The sequence below is a fragment of the Ranitomeya variabilis genome, chromosome 6 (assembly GCF_051348905.1).
Source record: "Ranitomeya variabilis isolate aRanVar5 chromosome 6, aRanVar5.hap1, whole genome shotgun sequence".
Lineage (NCBI taxonomy): Eukaryota > Metazoa > Chordata > Amphibia > Anura > Dendrobatidae > Ranitomeya > Ranitomeya variabilis.
Window position 1 is genome coordinate 319,867,084 of NC_135237.1, and position 19,960 is coordinate 319,887,043.

Below are 19,960 nucleotides of genomic sequence, written 5' to 3' on the forward strand. Positions count from 1 at the left end.
ACTTTGGAATTTTTTTTCACCACTTAGATAAAAAATAACCTAGACATGTTAGGTGTCTATGAACTTGTAATGACCTGGAGAATCATAGTGGCAGGTCAGTTTTAGCATTTGGTTAACCTAGCAAAAAAGCCAAACAAAAAACAAGTGTGCGATTGCACTTTTTTTGTCACACTTGGAATTTTTTTCCCGTTTTCTGTTACATGGCATGGTAAAACCAATGGTATCGTTCAAAAGTACATCTCGTACCACAAAAAATAAGCCCTCACATGGCCATATTGACGGAAAAATAAAAAAAGTTATGGCTCTGGGAAGGAGGGGAGCAAAAAACGAAAAAAGCTCCGGGGGTGAAGGGGTTAAATACGGTAATTAAATAATCATGACATCAGCTCATTTCTCTCACAGGTACACCAATATTACAATACTAACACAGCAGTAATCTTAAATGGAATCAGCATGTTTTTGCTATGAAATCTGACAGCAGCATGAGGTAGTGATAGACTTTGATTCCAGGAACATATCACTTAATTTACTGGGTGCAGCAATTATGATACAATCATAGTTTTCTCTGCCCAAAATTTAGCTCAGTTGTTAAACTGTATAACCCCGCACACATCACAGCTCTGTGTACATTGTATAGCGACAGAGAGAGATGCTAAGCAGTGGGGTATACATGGTTGGACTAGGAGGCATGAGGCCAGTTGTCCTGTAGCGATAGTCTCCTAGTGATAAAACATTGATTGAAACCGAAAAACACAGCCCAGTAAGTGACATCACTGTGATCAGTCTCTCTTCCACTACACCATGGTCTTGTAAGATTACATAGCCTCAACATGGTGACAGATTCCCTTTAAGACTGCATTTACCAAGTGTGAACAAGACAGTCAGCTTGTAGCTCAATGCGCTCGGACGCATCATGGACCAATGGATGCTCAGTTCTTATCCATACACACATTAGATCTTTGCCAATAAATCCCTGTGCAGTTGCACATTTACTAAACACTGCTCAATGTGCTGTTTGCATGCAATATATTGTTCACCGGCACTGCACACGGACTAAAAATATGCAGCCTGAAAACGTATCACAAAGAAAAAGTGAACTACTATGTCTCAGGGACATGGCCAAATTCTCTGCAAACTCGCACTTTTTTAAAAAAAATTCCAACTCGTATACAGACCCCCTGAGGGCCGATTCACACAATTTTTCGCTCACTTACAAAAATAATGATAATGGACCAGTTATATTATTGTTTGGTTCAGGTGTCTTTTTAAACATCTTGGTGTCATCCATTTCTGAAATGGAGGTTTCCTAAGCTTCTCCTTGCACAAGTCCATGAAAAACACAATGGATATGTGTTCTATGTGGACGGTGGGGTAATAAAAGAGGATTTGGAACATGGGGTAGCGCAAAAAAAAAAAAATGTGAATGATAATTATAATGTTGTTCCTTTAGTATGGATGACACGAAGACCATTTTATTTTCAGATTACAATGTTCCATATATCAAATCAGTTAAAGTAAAATCACATAGCATTTTCCCCCATAATTACAAAAGGTGATTCTATCACAGGGATGATGTATTTTACCTGCCCCCCCCCCCCCCCCAAAAAAAAGTGTATCCATAATATCAGTGAATCACATATCAAAAGTAAGGTGCAAAAGCATTTAACATGACCTTTGGCATGAGAAAAATGTACAAAACAATGAAAGAAGAAGAGATGGCATTCTCGGATATTCTTACATTAAAAGTTTATGGAAATTCACAGGATACGCAGTGAATGTCAGCCACATATCGAAGACATGCAGCCATATCGACAGTCTTCTTCTGTATGTGGCCATAGAAACTTAGTCCCATGGATATGCCAGAAATGTATGACTTGGGTATACTGCATCAATATCGTAAGAGGGAGCAGCATTAACGTACAACTACCCAATAAACTAGATGTAGCTGTCATATGAAAATGTGTCCACACAAAAAACAATTACTATATGTAGCTTGCGGTGCTATGTATATTTATGACATTACGTGAACCCTTTTTTTACTCAGTCATTGTTGTAAAATTAAATTTGCCTTATATCACTTAGTACAGCTATTCAATGTAATACTTACTATTGGTTTCAATCTGCATTTCAACAATATCAGTAAAAGGTCAATTCTCTAGAGATACAGATCATTTTTTTTCTACTGCATGTACCAAATGCTGAGCTAATCAGTTCTGTCAGGCTCATCGAACAAGAAAAAAAAAAAGCCTTTCTGTATTATGGTAATCAATGCAAATACTAATATATTCAAACCTAAACGTATGTTTTTTTTAAATTTTAATTTATTTAATTTATTCCATTTTGTGACCTTGGGAGGAATGAACTGAAGCTGCAGAGACTTTAGGCAATAAACGGCAAATGAACTCAACAACAAAATTTATAGTGACAATTAAAAAAGGCTTCCGTTTACAGTCACAGTAAGACAGTATAGTAATGGCAACTCTATAGAGGAATGCTGGAAGTGGTTATGAGCGGACTTCCCAAAATCTAATGAGCATTAAAAAAAAAAAAACATAGAAAACATCTAATACAGGTTAATAAAGTATACGATAAAAGAATGAAACCTGGAAGGAGTTAGATTTATGTACTTCACATTGTCCCTTAATCCTTCAAGGGAGTCTTGGCACTGTTCAAACAAAGCACAGGTGCTCTGTACAGTGGGTGTAGTTCCAACTTCCCACCTATGTCACCTTCCTCTGGCTCATGTAAAGCTAAAACTGTCAATCAATTAAGGAAGAAAGAGCAGAGATTCATTTAAAGCAAGTAGTTGGGTAGATGAACTAAACTACTTGGCCATACCAAGAGAGCAAGCATCTTGGCTGAGTATGAACAGTCATTTTGTGCTGACAAACTACCTTTCAGCAACAATTTGTGTGGTTACTGGCAGGGCTATGGAGTCGGTAAACCAAACATCCCACTCAGACTCTGTTTCCCCGACTCCAACTCCCTCATACATGGCTCATGTTTAGGTGACACATTTACTGTAGTGAAATGGTAACATCGGGCTTTGCATCACTATTATGATACAATAATCAAGCTATTTAGATAGAACATAAAATATATTTATTGGAGTACAACAGTTCTGAGATGAGTGCAGGCATTCCTTCCCAGAGTCTTTTTCCTCTGGTCTGTAGAGGAGGAGCTTCACTACTGAGCATGGACATAAAGTGCAGCACAGATTCATCTCAACTAAAAGCAGAGATCCTTGGAACAGGAACAGAACAGACATTTATAGGACATTTTATAACTTTACCAAATTATTATGCAAAAATATTCAGCACCTCCTGCATTCAACTACTGTACCCAATGTATTATATCATTTTAGGAGTCTTTCCATTTTATACCGAATCCACAGCACTTGTTACTGGGAATAATTCTACATAATGAGTGCAAAATTTTCACAAGGAAAAACAAATGCACCAGGTCCATACTATTGTTCTGAGCTACTGCCATCAACTCTGACAATATAAGGAGCACACAGACAACAGCTATTAATGCAGTCAGAGAACCCCAATAGATCACCCAAGATTAATGACAAAGTATGACTATATGCCAAAGCTTGGCTCACATATAACATATGTCTGGGTTTATGTTACCTATTGTGCCGTAATTAACTGCTGTTTTTTTTTAAGCCCATATTAGGCTAGGGCTACATTCACTTGTTTTACACTGCAGTTTAGCAACACCTAGCAAGCTTTTGCAGTGAGACATGTGTTGCAGCGAAGGTTGCTTTGTAGCCCTAGCCTAGCCTGTTACAAATGTGATCTTTTTTATGGCTGTGCATCTCGTCAATTTGGCTTTCCATGAGTCATGTTAAAGTCCTGCTCTGTCCCTGTCTATTTTGAGGCCTGATGAGGTGAGGTGTGATGTGAAGGTTAGGGACCAGTCTGATAGGGTAAACCTTATCTCGTTAGGGTGGCCTTCACGCTCTTTTGATCAAAAATGTCAAAAAGTACCCCGTTATTTACATGTACTACTACTAGCTATTTACTTACTGCAGGGTATTTACTCATTGCTTTTACTCTAGGTTTTGGTTAAATTTGAAAAATGTATAGCATGTCTAGTATCTGCAGCAGATTGCTTGCATCATTTGCAAATTATTCTGGTTAAAATCGCATTACCTTCCATTGGACTGTAGTTGGCTGATAACACTTAGGCCACGCACTAATCAAAATAAGCAGTCAATTTTTCTCTTATGTGAGAAAAACAGCCCATCAGGGTCAGGTCTAATTTGGAATACCTAGCAGGCCAATTCATCATAGCCACCAGTATAAATGTTGCAATGAGTCAAAATGGGGAAATTTTAATACAGATAGCAGAATCTCCAACAAAGCATGCGCTCTTGGCATTCCTGAACAACTTCAGATTTCAGACAGTATGAAATGTCCCTGAATAAAGTCAATATGCAAATATTGTGCAGATGCAGAATTCATCAATATACTATAGATTACTAAACAAAATTAAAAAAAAAACCCTTCATTTCAACCAAGCAATATTCTCTTTTAGGTAATTACAAACTTTTTAAAAAGGCATTTGCGCTTTGTTATTACACTACACGAGACATATCAGTAAGGAAAACTATCAAACACTAGTCATGTATTATGCTATACTATCAAACTTTTAAAATAATGATTGTAGTTGAAATTTCCTGAATTATCCAACTCCTCTACGAATCGTTAAAAAACAAATAACATTTAAAACGTACTCTATAGTCATCAATGTTATAAGTCTGACTGGGGTACCACTTTGGTATTTGGAGGGTGCATAGAGGTAGAAAGCTACAGTATCTAAGGGTATGTTCAAACTGCATCTCGTTCTGTCATTTTTTTAAGCGGACGCATGCTGAAAAAAACCCAAAACACAACAAACGGGATAAACACTAACAAAAAGATTAAAAAAAATAATGAGTTTAGGCTTTTAAAACATCTTTTAAATGCTTCAGACTTTCAAAGACGTCCAGTGTTTAAAATAAAGCAACACGCACATTATTCTGGAATTTTACACTTAGTCGACGTTCAATTCTTTGTTACAGAAGTCAATGGTAAGGCTAAAAAGACACCCAGACGTTTTGTCAGGAATCTTTAAAAGTTATTATATTTTTTTTCATTGGTTAATGGATTTAAAAAAAAAAGCATAAAAAAAGCTGAAGCTGAATAGGAGCAATTTCTGCAGTGTCTTCAGCTTGGGAAAAAAAATAAATAAATAAAAAAATAAATAAAAAGGGCATTTTTGACCACCGGAGAAAAATAAACTAAATAAAAAGAAAGTAGTGTCAACATACCCTAATAGATTAATACTATTGCATAATAATGACATATGTGAAAGTCTGTAAAAGAGAAAGCCATGTCCAAAACATTTCAACTACACAAAATTGGACTAATTGGTCAACCCCTTGTCAATTGCTATATGTTTCCCAGCGTAAAACCACTCCAGTCTGGTGCCAAAGCCGTTCCAGCAATGTCAGCACCCGGTCTTCTAGGGTGCGCAGGATATTAGGACACATGAGCCTTGCAACCAATCAGCAGCCGCTTCACTCACATCTTTTAGGCCAGGGGTGGGGAACCTCAGACCCCAAGGCCATTTACAGCCCTCGATGACCGTTTATCAGGCCCCCCCAAGCAGATTCTCAGGGACTGCATTATTGGGCAAGGAGCTGTATTTTGATTACTGCAAGCTCATTAACCCCCGAAGCTTTTTTCGTTTTTGTTTTTCGCTCTCCTTTCCAGAGCCATAACTTTTATTTTTCCGTCAATATGGCCATGTGAGGGCTTATTTTTTGCGGGAAAAGTTGTAATTTTGAACAACATCATTGGTTTTTGCATCTCGTGTAACAGAAAAAGGGAAAAAGAATTCCAAGTGCGATGAAATTGCAAAGAGAGTGCAATCCCACACTGATTTTTTGCTTGGCTTCTTTGCTAGGTTTACTAAATGCTAAAACTGACCTGCCATTATGATTTTCCAGGTCATTACAAGTTCATAGACACAAAAAATGTCTAGGTTCTCTTTTATTCAAGTGGTAAAAGAAAAATTCCAATGTTTGCTTAAAAAAAAAATTAAAAAAAAATTGTGCAATTTTCCGATACCCGTAGTGTCTATTTTTTGTGATCTGGGGTCGGGTGAGGGCTTACTTTTTGCGTGCCGAGCTGACATTTTTAATTATACCACTTTTGTGCAGATGCGTTCTTTTGATCGCCCGTTATTGCATTTTAATGCAATGTCGTTGCGACCGAAAAAAACGTAATTTTGGCGTTTTGATTTTTTTTCTCGTTACGCCATTTAGAGATCAGGTTAATCCTTTTTTTATTGATAGATCGGGCGATTCTGAAAGCGGCTGTACCAAATATGTGTTTTTTTTAATTTTTTTTGTTTTATTTTGATTGGGGCGAAAGTGGAGTGATTTGAACCTTTATATTTTTTTATATTTTTAAAGGGAACTTGTCACCCCCAAAATCAAAGATGAGCTAAACCCACCAGCATCAGGGGCTTATCTACAGCATTCTGTAATGCTGTAGATAAGCCCCCGATGTATCCTAAAAGATGAGAAAGAGGTTAGATTATACTCTCCCAGGGGCGGTCCCGGTCCGATGGGTGTCGCGGTCCGGCGCCTCCTATTTTCATCAGATGACGTCCTCTTCTTTTCTTTACGCTGCGGCTCCGGCGTACTTTGTCTGCCCTGTTGAGGGCAGAGCAAAGTACTGCAGTGCGCAGGCGCTGGGCCTCTCTGACCTTTCCCGGAGCCTGCACACTGCAGTACTTTGCTCTGTACGCCTGCGCCGGAGCGTGAAGACAAGAAGAGGACGTCATCGCAAGAAGATGGGAGGCCCCGGACCGCGACGCCCATCGTACCAGGACCGCCCCTGGATGAGTATAATCTAACCTGTTTTTCTCATCTTTTAGGATACATCGGGGGCTTATCTACAGCATTCCAGAATGCTGTAGATAAGCCCCTGATGCTGGTGGGCTTAGCTCACCTTCGATTTTGGGGGTGACAGGTTCCCTTTAAACAGTCTTTTTTTAAATTTTGGCATGCTTCTATAGCCTCCATAGGAGACTAGAAGCATGCACTACTCGATCGCCTCTGCTACATAGAGGTGATGCTCAGATCACCTCTATGCAGCAGAATTACAGGCTTGCTATGAGCGCCGACCAGAGGGTGGCGCTCATAGCAATCTGCCATCAACAACCATAGAGGTTTTGAGGAGACATCTGGTTGTGATGGCAATGCACCGCTGACCCCCGATCACGTGACGGGGGGTGTCAGCGGTGCGTGCACTTCCGGCCGCGCGGCTTGTTAAATACCGCTGTCAAGTTTGACAGCGGCATTTAACTAGTTATTGGGCGCGGGCGGATTGCGATTCCACTAGCGCCCATTGCGCGCACATGTCAGCTGTTGAAAACAGCTGACATGTCGCAGCTTTGAGGTGGGCTCACCGCCGGAGCCCACTTCAAAGTGGGGGATACTGCCAGCTCATGTACTATCCCGTCAGCTGGCAGAGAGGGGTTAATTTCTTCTTGCTCTGTTAGCATACACACGCAGCGTTCACTACTGAACACTAAAGGGCATGCAATGAAAGATTATGTCCTGAAACCAGTGCCAGAGTCAGGATGTACTTTGTGGGCGGAGTTTGCACGGCCCCCCTGAAGGGTGGTATAAATATCCAAATGGCCCTTCGCAGCAAAAAAAAAAAAAAAGATTCCCCACTCCTGTTTTAGGCAAAATGGACACCCGAAAGTAGTCAGAGCTGTGGCTGCTCTTTGACTTCCTCTCTAGGTTACTTACATTCGAAGAAAGTGAGAGCGCAGCAACCGCTAATTGGTTGCAGGACTCACGCAGCATATCATGCAAATCTCGGGAGATCAGGCTCTGACATCACTGGAACGGAGTCGGTACTTGAGGAGAATACAGGCCATTTTTTTTTACAAGTGAAATATAGCAATTTAGAAGAGGATGTCCTAAAAGTTAATGACCCCTTTAAGAACTTCAAATACACCAATTGTTCAATCATATAAAACTAAGAATTTATGTAGAGTCAATGTTAAAACTTTTTTTTTTTAAATTAGACCATTTTCCACATGAAAGACCTTGCCCGCGACATACATTGATAACAGATTCTAGAAATATCTTTGTGAGGCACGAGAGGGTAGACAAGCCATAGCATCATTTATATTTTGAACACCAGCAATTTGTCTGGTCTACAAGATGCCAATCTGACTACTACAGAAAAGCTAGCCGTTTACAGGAAAAAAAATAGTGCATCAAAAAGAATGGAGGGATGCAAACATATTAAATAAGTAGCATAGTATGCACCATCTCCAGTTTATTCACTTTCCTTTTGAGACAAAAAAGTCATTCGAAGTGTAAAGGACTTTCAAGGCAGTTTGCATAGTATCATGCTGGTTGCCAGCAAACAGTATCAATATGCACGTTCATGATCTTTGTACATATAAGTGTCACGCTGGAAAGTTGATGAAGTGAAAGGGTAGGATTTTCATCAGGTCATGTGCTCTTTAGCAGCAAGCATATGCAGTTCTTGGCATGTAATGGTCAGTCCATTTTCTCTTCTTTCTTACAGCACTCCCTTTGCATCATGCAGCGGCGGACAATGCTGTCAAAACTTCCAAGGTAAAACAACGCAATTGTTCGAAAGAGTCCCATTGTGACAACCTGTAAGGATGAGGCAGGTTATTAGTAATTAGGTCTGGGCAAATTACAAGTTTACTTGCATTCAAAGCGCTCTTGTATATTATATTCAATATTGGCATGTGGTGTTCCACTGCCCATACAGGGTCACACTAGTCTAGACCAATTAAAACACATCAGTACTGGAGTGCAATAAAGGATCAACTACGGTACCTTCTGCTCCATACTTTCACAATGCAATGATTGTCTGGTACAAGAACCCTGCCTGCTGCGTTGTACAGAAGATATTGTGCTTCTCCAGCTGGTAGATTCTACAGATGATAGTCTCAACACCCAATGAGTATGACAGAGGGAGAGGACTCCATCTGTCAGCCCATCAGTACTTATGAGTTACCATGGTCTGGTATTCAATATCATCTATAAAAGGTCAAACAATCAAAACATTTAACGAAAACCTGACTGGAACAGCGCACTATTTATAACAGACAACTGCCACACTTAAGCCATGCCCCCTGTGGAAGTGACATTGACGCGAAACGTGTGTTGGGGAACGTGGCTGCAGTTTAGGTAGGCCTGACCGATACAATGGATAAATACTCCTCTTACTTGAACGCTATACATATTAAAAGTGTGACAACTCAAATTCACTGGCACTTCTTCATAGACCCTGGACTATTGCCCTATCATTGGACCTTTGTCCCACCATTACTTAGAGTACTAACTCAATTTAGGGGCACCAGTTGATGTACATGTATCTCGAATTTCCAATATTAGATAACATTTCTTAGTTGTTCGCATTTGTTATTATATCCTGATCTATTATTCTACGTTTTTTTTTTTCATTCAATGATTAAGTCACATTGTACTCACTATATTGTTATGATTTTTGATTGTAACTCTGTATTAATAAAAACTTTCATACTTTTAGCATATTTTGTTTCTCCTTGTTTAGCATATTATGATGAGTCGCTAACTATACGTGTACACTTGTAATGTGGAACTGGTATCTTTGCATAATTCTAATCTTTTCTCTGTTTTTCACAGCAACCAAATCCAGTCTCAATATGGACTACAAAGCCTGCAAACAGACATGGCTAACACAATTAAAAGATGTTTTTTGTGATGATCCCAGGGTGTCAATGACGGGAGGTGGCAGAGATACTCAGGAGCTTATTTTTAAAAAGCTAAAAGAAATGCTAAAACAAATGCATAAGAACTTGGTGGAATCGAGCCTTTTTAAACAAATATTTGGAAAGGGGCCTAATACTTAGGGGACTTGGGGTCCAGGTCTTCCCATCTTTCGAGATGATCCAATGTTTCGAGAAAAGTGGGAAGACCTGGCAAACAATTGTTCCAGGGGATTTATGGAGCTATTGGCACAGATGAATCTATCAACACTAGATGAAATGGACAAAGAAATAGAGGAACTTCAAACTAAGCTCAAACAAGACCTATCTAAAGCCAAAAAAATTCAGCATGACATCGGGGATCAACAATTAAATTCCACTTCTAAATGGAATCGGAAGCAGAACAAACTCAGGAGATTTTCACGTGCCAAATCTGCCTCCACCATTTCACTAGCATCCAGTGATGAATCATCAAAATCAAAACCCAGATTTTTTGCAAACACGTAACTCTGAATATAATTGAGAAACAAACTACCAAACGAAAAATACCCCAAGCCAACCATCAGGATAAAAGGAACAAAAATGGTTTGGAGGTAAATCAATTTATCATATCATATCTAGTGATGAGCAAGTATACTCGTTGCTCGGGTTTTCCCGAGCACGCTCGGGTGGTCTCTGAGTATTTGCTAGTGCTCAGAGATTTTGTTTTTGTTGACGCAGCTGCATGATTTACAGCTGCTAGTCAGCCTGAGTACATGTGGGGGTTGCCTGGTTGCTAGGGAATCCCCACATGCATTCAAACTGTCTAGCAGCCATAAATCATGCAGCTGTTGCGATGAAAACTAAATCTCCGAGCACTAACAAATACTCGGAGATCACCTGAGCGTGCTCGGGAAAACCCGAGCAACGAGTACACTCGCTCACCACCAATCATATCCTTACAAGAGAGCAATTGGAAGTCCTGGAAAAAGGACTACTATTTCCCCTACTAATAATTTTGATCTTTTTACAGCTAACAAAGACTTGTACCGCTTTTCAAGAAAATTAATTTTTATAAAAACTATTCAATAAAGAGACAGCACACACATCACTGAATGATGAGGTGAAGAGAGAGGCATTGCGGGCACTTGAGAATCTGAGGGAACAGACACCGACCACCACAGGTATGTTCCTGAAAGGAAATTTTCCCAAATCACAAAATCTTCCCCCTTGTCGCTATGTCCAGCGGTCGAAATATTTACCAGACTTGTATTTCAGGATTTTCAGGAATAACAAAAGGCAGTTTGATAATTTAACATCTAAACAGAGACAAGCCTTGAAGGAATTAAGAATATATGATGACACGGTGATAAAACCAGACAACAAAGGGGGGAAAGAGTGTTCTATGCTATGGCCCAAGGCCATGTACGAGGGGGAAGCCTCTAAACATCTCAGGCATAGGAACACATCTCAGATTGGATCACAGTCCACCAAGTTCATTTTCGGCTGAACTTTAAAGAGATCCTTGTACAAGCTTTTGAGAGGAGAATTATCCCCAAACAAATCCTCGATGGGCTTCTGAACAAATCTCCAAGAATGCCCAAAAACATTTATGAGATTTTCGGTTCTGTAGGTGGTCCCATCAGCGATTTAAGCCTTTACTCTTTCAGAGAAAACGCTCAATGAGCGAAAGTCGTAGTTACTCACCGATAACGGTGTTTCTCAGAGCCCATGACAGCACTACCAGAGAGGGGATCCGCCCTTCAGGGACAGGAAACCTACAGGATAAAAGGGCGGTACCTCTCCCCTGCATCAGTTTGTTTACAGAGCATCGGAGGTCCTCCAGGTTAGTCACAACAACAAAAAGTATACAATTTTATCACATTGCTTAACAAGTAAACACCGTGTCTATATGTAAAAACACTTCACACAAAATAATGTGCTCACCGCACACGTGATGAGGGGGGGAATAAGCAGGTGCTGTCATGGGCTCTGAGAAACACAGTTATCGGTGAGTAACTACGACTTTCTCAGTCGCCCATGACAGCACTACCAGAGAGAATTGCAGAGATTATTGCTTAGGGAGGGACCACAGCCTGCAGAACCCTTCTTCCGAAGGTTAGGTCAGATGAAGAGGCTAGGTCTAAGCGGTAGTGTCTGAAAAAGGTTGAAGGTGATGACCAGGTGGCCGCCTTACAAATTTGATCTAGTGGTACCTCAGACCTTTTGGCCCAGGAGGTCGCCATAGCCCTAGTAGAGTGGGCCTTCAGTCCCTGTGGAACGGCGTTCCCGGTGGATGAGTACGCTAAGGCTATTGCGTCTGTTACCCATCGAGCAATAGTGCCTTTAGAAGCTTTGAGTCCTTTTCTGGGCCCCTGGAAGCAGATAAAGAGAGACCCTTCCTTCCTATGCTGCTGGGTGATTTTAAGGTATTGGACTAGACACCTTCTCACATCTAGTGTGTGGAATTTCTCTTCCTTCTTATTTTTAGGGTCTGGACAGAAAGAAGGAAGGATTATTTCCTGAGATCTATGGAATGTGGACAACTTTTGGTAAATAGGCAGGGTCTGTTTTTAGTATAACCTTATCATCCAGGATTTGTGTAAAGGGAGGGTTTGCAGATAGGGCTTGGAGGTCACTGCCGATGTCAGGGCTATTAGGAGGGCCGTTTTAAGTGAAAGAATCTTAAGGGGTAGCGATTCTATAGGCTCGAACGGGGATTCTGTTAGAGCTGACAATACTAAATTCAAATCCCAGGATGGTAACCTTCGTATAGTTATGGGTTTAGACCTTGCGGCTGCTCTGACAAACCGTACTACCCAAGGGTTGGCTTCTATATTCTCACAGTATAATGCTCCTAGAGCAGCTATTTGTACCTTTAATGTACTCACTGAAAGGCCTAGGTCTAATCCCTTTTGTAGGAACTCTAATATTTCAGCAACTGGAACCCCATCCTGCAACCTTACCCCAGAGGAGGATAGAAATTTTTTCCAGGTTTTACCGTAAATTTTTGTGGTCAAAGGTTTTCTACTTTTCATTAGAGTAGACATTAGTCTGTCAGAAAACCCTCTTTCCCTCAATAGTGACCTCTCAAATTCCACGCTGTCAGGGACTGGTGTTCCACCCTCAGTCAGAGAATCTCCATCTGAGACAGGAGGTCCGGAAGATCCGGAAGAACCCAGGGATCGGTGATCGATAGCATCCTCAGCCATGAGAACCAGGCTCTCTTGGGCCAGAAGGGGGCTATTAAGAGGAGTCTGGATCTGTCCTGCCTGATCTTCCGTAGGACTGCTGGAATGAGAATAGTGGGGGGAAATGCATACGCAAGTGTTTGTGTCCAGGGAATTGTGAATGCATCCACAGCGTGAGGATTCCCCCTGGAATCTAGGGAGCAGAATGTTTCTACTTTCCTGTTCTGGAGATTGGCAAAGAGGTCTATCACAGGGATTCCCCATAGATCTGTGATTTTGTTGAAGATACCCTGATTTAGGGACCACTCTCCCTGTTTTAATTGGGTACGACTCAGGAAGTCCGCTTTCTGGTTTTCTACCCCCTTTATGTGTAGGGCCGATAGGGAAAGGAAGTTGTTTTGAACCAAGCTGAAAATTTCTGAGGTGGTATAAATTAATGTTTGGGATCTGGTTCCCTCCTGGTGGTTTAAGTAAGCTACCACTACTCTGTTGTCCGAGAATACACGGACATGATGTCCTTGTAGCTCGTCTAGAAAGAACAGTAACGCATGATTTACCGCTCTCAGTTCCTTTTGATTTGAGGAAGACTTGAGCTCCTGATTTGTCCATAACCTCTGAGCGACTCTGTTGTCCAGGTGAGCCCCCCACCCTTTGGGACTTGCGTCTGTGGTAACTATCTGAGATGCCTCTATCACCCAGGGAACCCCTTTTGATAAGTTGCTGGGATTTAACCACCAAGCTAGGGAACGAATAGTAGGCAAACAGAGTCATGCGACCCTCTAACCGCCCCCCCAGTAGTTTCTGGTTTTTTAAAATGTCCCACTGGAGTGGTCTTGTGTGGAGCTGCGCCCACTGAACTGCTGGGAGACAAGCAGAGAGGGACCCCAGTAATGACCTCGCCTTTCTTAAGGTCATGGTAGGGTTTGCCCGCGCTTCCGATACTAAGTGGATTATCTTTTGTTTTTTCTCGTGTGGAAGGTAACACATTTGAGAATTTGAGTCCAAGGTGAGACCCAAAAATTCTTGAACCCTGGTTGGTTCCAGCTTTGACTTTTGGAGGTTCACTAGCCAACCCAATTTTTTTAAAACGTCTATGACTCTGTCGCATTGCTGACGGCAGAGCTCGGCCGAATTGCTTACAATCAGAAAGTCGCCTAGATATGGAATAATCAAGACGTTTTACTCTCTCAGATGCGCCATCATCTCCGCTATCAGCTTGGTGAAGACGCGGGGTGCAATTGATATGCCAAAGGGAAGAGCCCTGTATTGATATTCCCTTGTCTGTCCTTCCATGACTACCGCCAGTCTGAGGAATTTCTGAGATGTCTTGTGGATGGGGACATGATAGTTCTAGATCTCAGTGATGCGTATTATCATAAAACAGTTTGGAAACAGATTTTTTATCGTTGACTTTATCGACTCCATTTTGAATCTTTGTTTTTTTACACAAGTATTCAACTTCCGTAAGTTTATTATGGTCCGGAAGGTTCCGTCTGGTTTGGGAACCAGGAACAATGGAGAGTAAAAACCCCTCCCTCTCTCCAGAGGGGGGACCTCCTGTATGACAGCTTTGTCTATTAGTTTTACGATTTCTAGTTCCAGAGCTTGTTGTTGTAGAGGAGACGATCTCAGCGGTGTTACCACATAGTTTCGAGGGGGTAAGGATAGAAAATCTATGTGAAGCCCTTCTCGTATCAATTTTAATATCCAAGGGCTGGTTGAAATTTTCTCCCAGGCCGGGAGGAATTGAGATAATCTCCCTCCCACCCTGGGAAGGATGTCACTTCTATCCCGAGAGGAGTTACCAAAAAGGAACCCTCTATCCTTTCTTCTCCCATCATCCCATCGGGATTCCTCCCTTGGCGGTCTCCTTTTAAAAAACTTCCTATTCCGAAAGGGCCGCTTGTTATATGTTGGGGCCAGAATGGGAAAACCTTTCTTTTTATCGCCTGCTTTTTGCAGGATATCGTCAAGAGTCTCTCCAAAAAGGAACTTGCCCTCACATGGAATGGAACAAAGTTTTTGCTTGGTTTGTAAGTCCCCCGACCAGCTCTTCAACCATAAGGTTCTACGCGCTGCATTTGAAAGAGCTGCAGATTTTGATGCTAATTTAATGGAGTCGGCCGAGGAATCTTCCAAGAATGCCGCGGCTCCTCTAATCATAGGGATAGAATCTAGGATTTTGTTTCTGGGGACCCCATCCTTGAGCTGTTTCTCTAGGTTATCAACCCAGATCATTAAGGACCATGACGTGCAGGCTGCCGCTATGGTAGGCCTTAAGCATCCTCCTGCTGACTCCCAGGCCCCTTTAAGGAAAGTATCTGCTCTCTTATCGAGAGGATCTTTCAGGGTTCCCATGTCCTCGAATGGTAAGGCAAACTTTTTCGAGGCTTTAGCCACCGCAACGTCTAGTTTGGGGGCTTTATCCCATGAGACAGAAGCCTCATCTTCAAAAGGGTATTTTCTTTTAATAGAGGGAACCGATGCATTTTTCCTTTCCGGTTACTCCCACTCCTTTTTAATTAATGCTTGTATATTTTCATTAAGGGGGAATACTTTACGCTTTTTCTGGGATAGCCCCCCAAACATAATGTCCTGCACAGTTTTGTCAGGACGAGGGTCCAGCACCCCCAATGTTGATCTTACTGCCTTAACAAGGCTATCAACCTCATCAAGGGGGAAACAATGACGACCTCCACTCTCATTATCCGAAGAAGAAAATGAGGAATCTTGTATGTCTGAGTTCTTACTCTCGGAGCTGGAAGGGTCAGAATTTTCAAAGGGAATAGGTTGTTTTCTACTGGCACTCTTCCCACTTTTAAGGGAGTTAAACACGGTCTCGACCTCCGATTTAATTACAGATCGTAATTCGGAGGCGAAGTTTGGGGTCTCCTCACAGAGGACTCGTTCTATACAGGAGTTACATAGCTTCTTATCCCACGTCTGTGGCAGAGCTTTTTCACATAAAGGACAGGTTCTATTTTTCATCTTCCCCGTTCTCTTCCTTGCCTAAGATAAATGGAGAAGGGGAACCCCAATTACATAAAGGTGAACTTTCACGAAGATCACTCACCAATCTGACGCAGCCACAGGTACCGGTTCTGGAGGAGGGGTAGGATCTTGAAGTGTGAGATCCGTAGATGGTAGCTGATTCACCACGCTGGAGTTCTTGCTTTGTTGTGTGGAATGGCTACCAGACCGAGAACTCCCGGTGCCAGCAGAAGTTCGCTTCTTCTGTGCATCCGGCTTTGGACGTTGATGGTGGCGCTGCTGCTGCTGTGGCGGCGGCTGGAGCTGCTGATCGCTGTCTTCCATGGTATTACCTTGGGACGGCATGCAGCAAGGAGTCTCCATGTCCACCTTCTTTTAAGCAGGGCGCTCATTATTAGCCCCTCCTCTGTGGCTGCATCATTGAGGAAGCGTTCGTTTCTTTTTTTTTTTAAAACTCTACTGCGCATGCGTGCGCAGTCAGGGACCCGGAAATGAAGCAATCCGGTTCCGGGGCAGCGCCATCTTGGTACACCTTAGTTACAGCGCCGCCCCCGAACCGGAAGCATCCTCACCACTTCCGGTGCGGCGCCATCTTGGAACGCCGGCGTCCTGTGCGCAGGCGAATGCCGGGAGCCCCAAACTCCTATCTGGAGTGGCGGCTGCGCTTCCCCCCGCTCACGCTCCGGACCTATCGGTCGTAGCCGTGGCGGCCTTGGATACCGCACCAGCCGTGGCAGGGGCCTCCCCGCTGCCAGGACTCGGACTGGCCGGTTCCGGATTCTTCACGGTTCCGGTCTCCTCAGGTACCGTCCTAGAAGGTTCCCCGTCAGGGACAGGAAACCAAACTGATGAAGGGGAGAGGTACCGCCCTTTTATCCTGTAGGTTTCCTGTCCCTGAAGGGCGGATCCCCTCTCTGGTAGTGCTGTCATGGGCGACTGAGAAACACAGGTTATACTGAATCTTTTCTCACAAAACTATGTATCAGTCTACTCAGTTTGCCCTGCTCTATAACATGGTGCCAGATTCCCTTTAGGTCTTCTGGGGATACTATAAATAAAAATAAAATTAAAACCCTACAGCCCCCATTTGTGTTTTTACCGAGATAAATACAGTTTGTACAAAACAGCATTGTAGCAATAAAGAAAAATAAAATACATTGGTTGAAACAGTGTAAGGCTTGTAACAATAAACTGGTTTCAGTTTTTTAGGGTTTATGCAGAAATCCAGGTCTATAATTAACAAGTCAAGGATGCAAGGTTCCCCTCCTCTCCTCTCCCATTTACTTATCAGGAAGAAACTAACATATCTGTCTAGCTTTGGATAAAAATGTTTAAGAAATTGAAGTCTGCCCATCCCGATATTTCTTACTTCAAAGGGCACAAGTCAGTCAACTCATGCTGCCCAGATGAGAGGCAGCATGAATCAGGCACAGGCTGCATGAGTGCCCCCAGGAATGTTTTGCTCTGAAATGGTTGAGAGTTTACACTACACTAGTCCAGTGTCTGGCAGACTTCTCCATGCACAACTCTAGTTGACTGACAGGATTCTCATAAGGGTGTAAGAGGCCTGCCAATCACCTGGAGCAATTATGGAAGAAGACGGCTGAGGGAGACACCAGACAAACTCCACCTAGGACATCAAATTTAAATATAGGCTCATCTGCAGTTCTAGAGCATATTATCAAATCTAAATAAGAAAAAATAAGAAAATAATATTGATAGCATAAAGAAACATTGTTGCCCAAGCACATTGGCAACATAGTGAAGCCTATTTAAAAGAAATGGGGAATGGCTGTATGTTTGCAGAATAAATGGGAAAGCCTGGAAAAAATATGGGACTCTCCATGAGTTTTATTCCTGAATGTGACACAAAGATCTCAATTATTCCTGATTCACAGGGTGTACAGAACCCCACAAGTACTATGGAAATGGCCTTGAGAACAGATGCAAAGTGCACTGAAGATAAGCAGATCTAAATAAAGGTTATGGTCTTGCGGGGCATTGCAATACCTCAGGAGAGAGGCAATAGGATTCATGTATAGAACATATAGTGTAAGGGAGCCATGAAATCCTAAAGTGGGGCTGTTGGGATATGTTTAGGAATTAACAGGTACAGCTTAAGAATAACTGGCTACTGCTAAAACACTTTCTCAAACCAGGAAAATAATTACAAAACATTGGTTACAGGAAAAGCCACCTAGATTAGTGGAAAAATTCACTAAACATGAATATACAGCCTGAAAGGAAGATCTAAATCAAGAGAAAAGCATGTAGTAAGTTTGAAAATTAGTGCAAGACATGACAAGAATGTCCCGGCAGTGTTTCACAGAATCTGACATGACCAAAAAGGTTGTAAAGGGGAAATTAATATATAGATGGAGGAAAAAAAATGTATAGAAAATGGCTGTGCTACTATAAGTGTGGTGTGAAGCAAGAAAAGAGTGTAAGCTCAAGCCACGACTTTTAAACCCATGGGGGTATGTCATAGTATGCACCCATGGAACGTGATCGCAGGGGGTTTATAGGTTGCTATGACAGTTGGCAGACTGTTGAAGTCCAGTTCATATAAGTTCTACCAAAATATAAAATTAATCCAATCGTTGGACATCATAAACGAAAAAAAAAAAAAAAAAAAAAAGTAAAGCGCCAAAATTGTGTGGGTTTTTTTTTTTTTTTTTTTTAAATTCGGTCTCCACAAAAAGAAAGAAAAAAAAAAAAAAAAAGGATGTTCGCAGATCAAAATGGCATACCTATCACAAAATGTCACTGAAAATTGTTGTCTAATCATGTAAATAATATGTAATGAGCCCTCAAACAGCTCCATCAGCTGAGAAATGAAAACGTTATGGGTTTCAAAAGTTGTTTTTTTTTTTTTTTTTAACCAACAAATAAATAAACTACCTCCCCCCCAATAAAAACAACACACGTTTTGTTAATGCTGTGAAAAAAAAAATGCAAAAACTAAAAATCAATAAAAAGTTATGGCTCTTGGAAGAAAGGAAGGAAAAAACAAGAACCCAAACACTCAAACTGCCCATGTCGGAAAGGGGTTAAACAACTCAAAATGGGGGGGGGGGGGGGGGGGGAGTTTTTCCACTATCTGTAGAGCAATTTTATTATGCAGATTGCCTAGCTAACTAGAAAAACAACCACATGGTGTCTTACTTGCTGCAGGCCCTCTGTTATGGTGGTGACAGGTGACATGCCACACGTCAGCGATGACAGCATATAACCATCTGAACCAACAGAACTGTTGAAGTTACCTTGCTGCAGATAGAAACACAAACTTGTTAGTCGTCAGATTAAGCAGAGTTCACACCTTAGGTACTTTATGCACATAAATTGAAAACAAACAAAAATAAAAATGCAGCTGAACAATTTCTTATGGTAGTTTGTGTAATGAGTCCTTGCAGCCTTCACTGCCAAGAGTATACTGAATTCTATAATAAAAGCCTTGTGCCCCTTTACACTGCACGGCCACTAAGGTGTCCAGTGTTTGCAGCAGTCCTTCCCACATTGAGCCCTGTAGCTTATAAAGTGACAGGTCTGCTGTATGGTCTTGCCATGCTCTGAAGGCTACAGGCTTCTGCTATGGTCTAGTAGGTAACAGCAGGTTGTCTGAAACTGCACTATAGGTAAGCAAAATTTAGCAGATTTAAAGTTACATGATAGCCAACAGCACCTGAATGTAAGGGCCCATTTAAAGAAATATGTATCGGATTAAAAAAAACACCATAAACAAAAAGGTATATTTCAACTGCAACCCACTTCTCCTGCGTAGCACTGTCAGACGCTTTGCAGGGTCAGAAACGACAGGCTGCCTTTAATTTGTAACACCACACACACAAATTGTGTTTTAGTGGGAAGTTTATTGGATGTGTTGAAATAAGGATCCAAGGGGTAACATTTCTCCTTGCGTAGAGTGACATGTCAAATCTGACATGCAACGTTGCGGAGACTTAAGTCTTACAATGCTCCTCGGAAATATGCAA

General features: G+C 41.8%; 1 protein-coding gene across 1 annotated transcript in view; it reads right to left on the reverse strand.

Moving 5' to 3' along the window:
* Positions 1–8,328: 8,328 nt before the first annotated feature.
* Positions 8,329–19,960, reverse strand: part of KDSR (3-ketodihydrosphingosine reductase) — an 82,595-nt gene continuing 70,963 nt past the window's right edge. Inside the window, exons 9-10 of the mRNA XM_077269750.1 lie at positions 19,134–19,235; positions 8,329–8,704 (exon numbers count right to left, since the gene is read on the reverse strand). Coding sequence (XP_077125865.1) covers positions 8,585–8,704; positions 19,134–19,235 — 222 coding nt within the window. The 3' untranslated portion in view covers positions 8,329–8,584. The remainder of the gene's footprint in view (positions 8,705–19,133; positions 19,236–19,960) is intronic.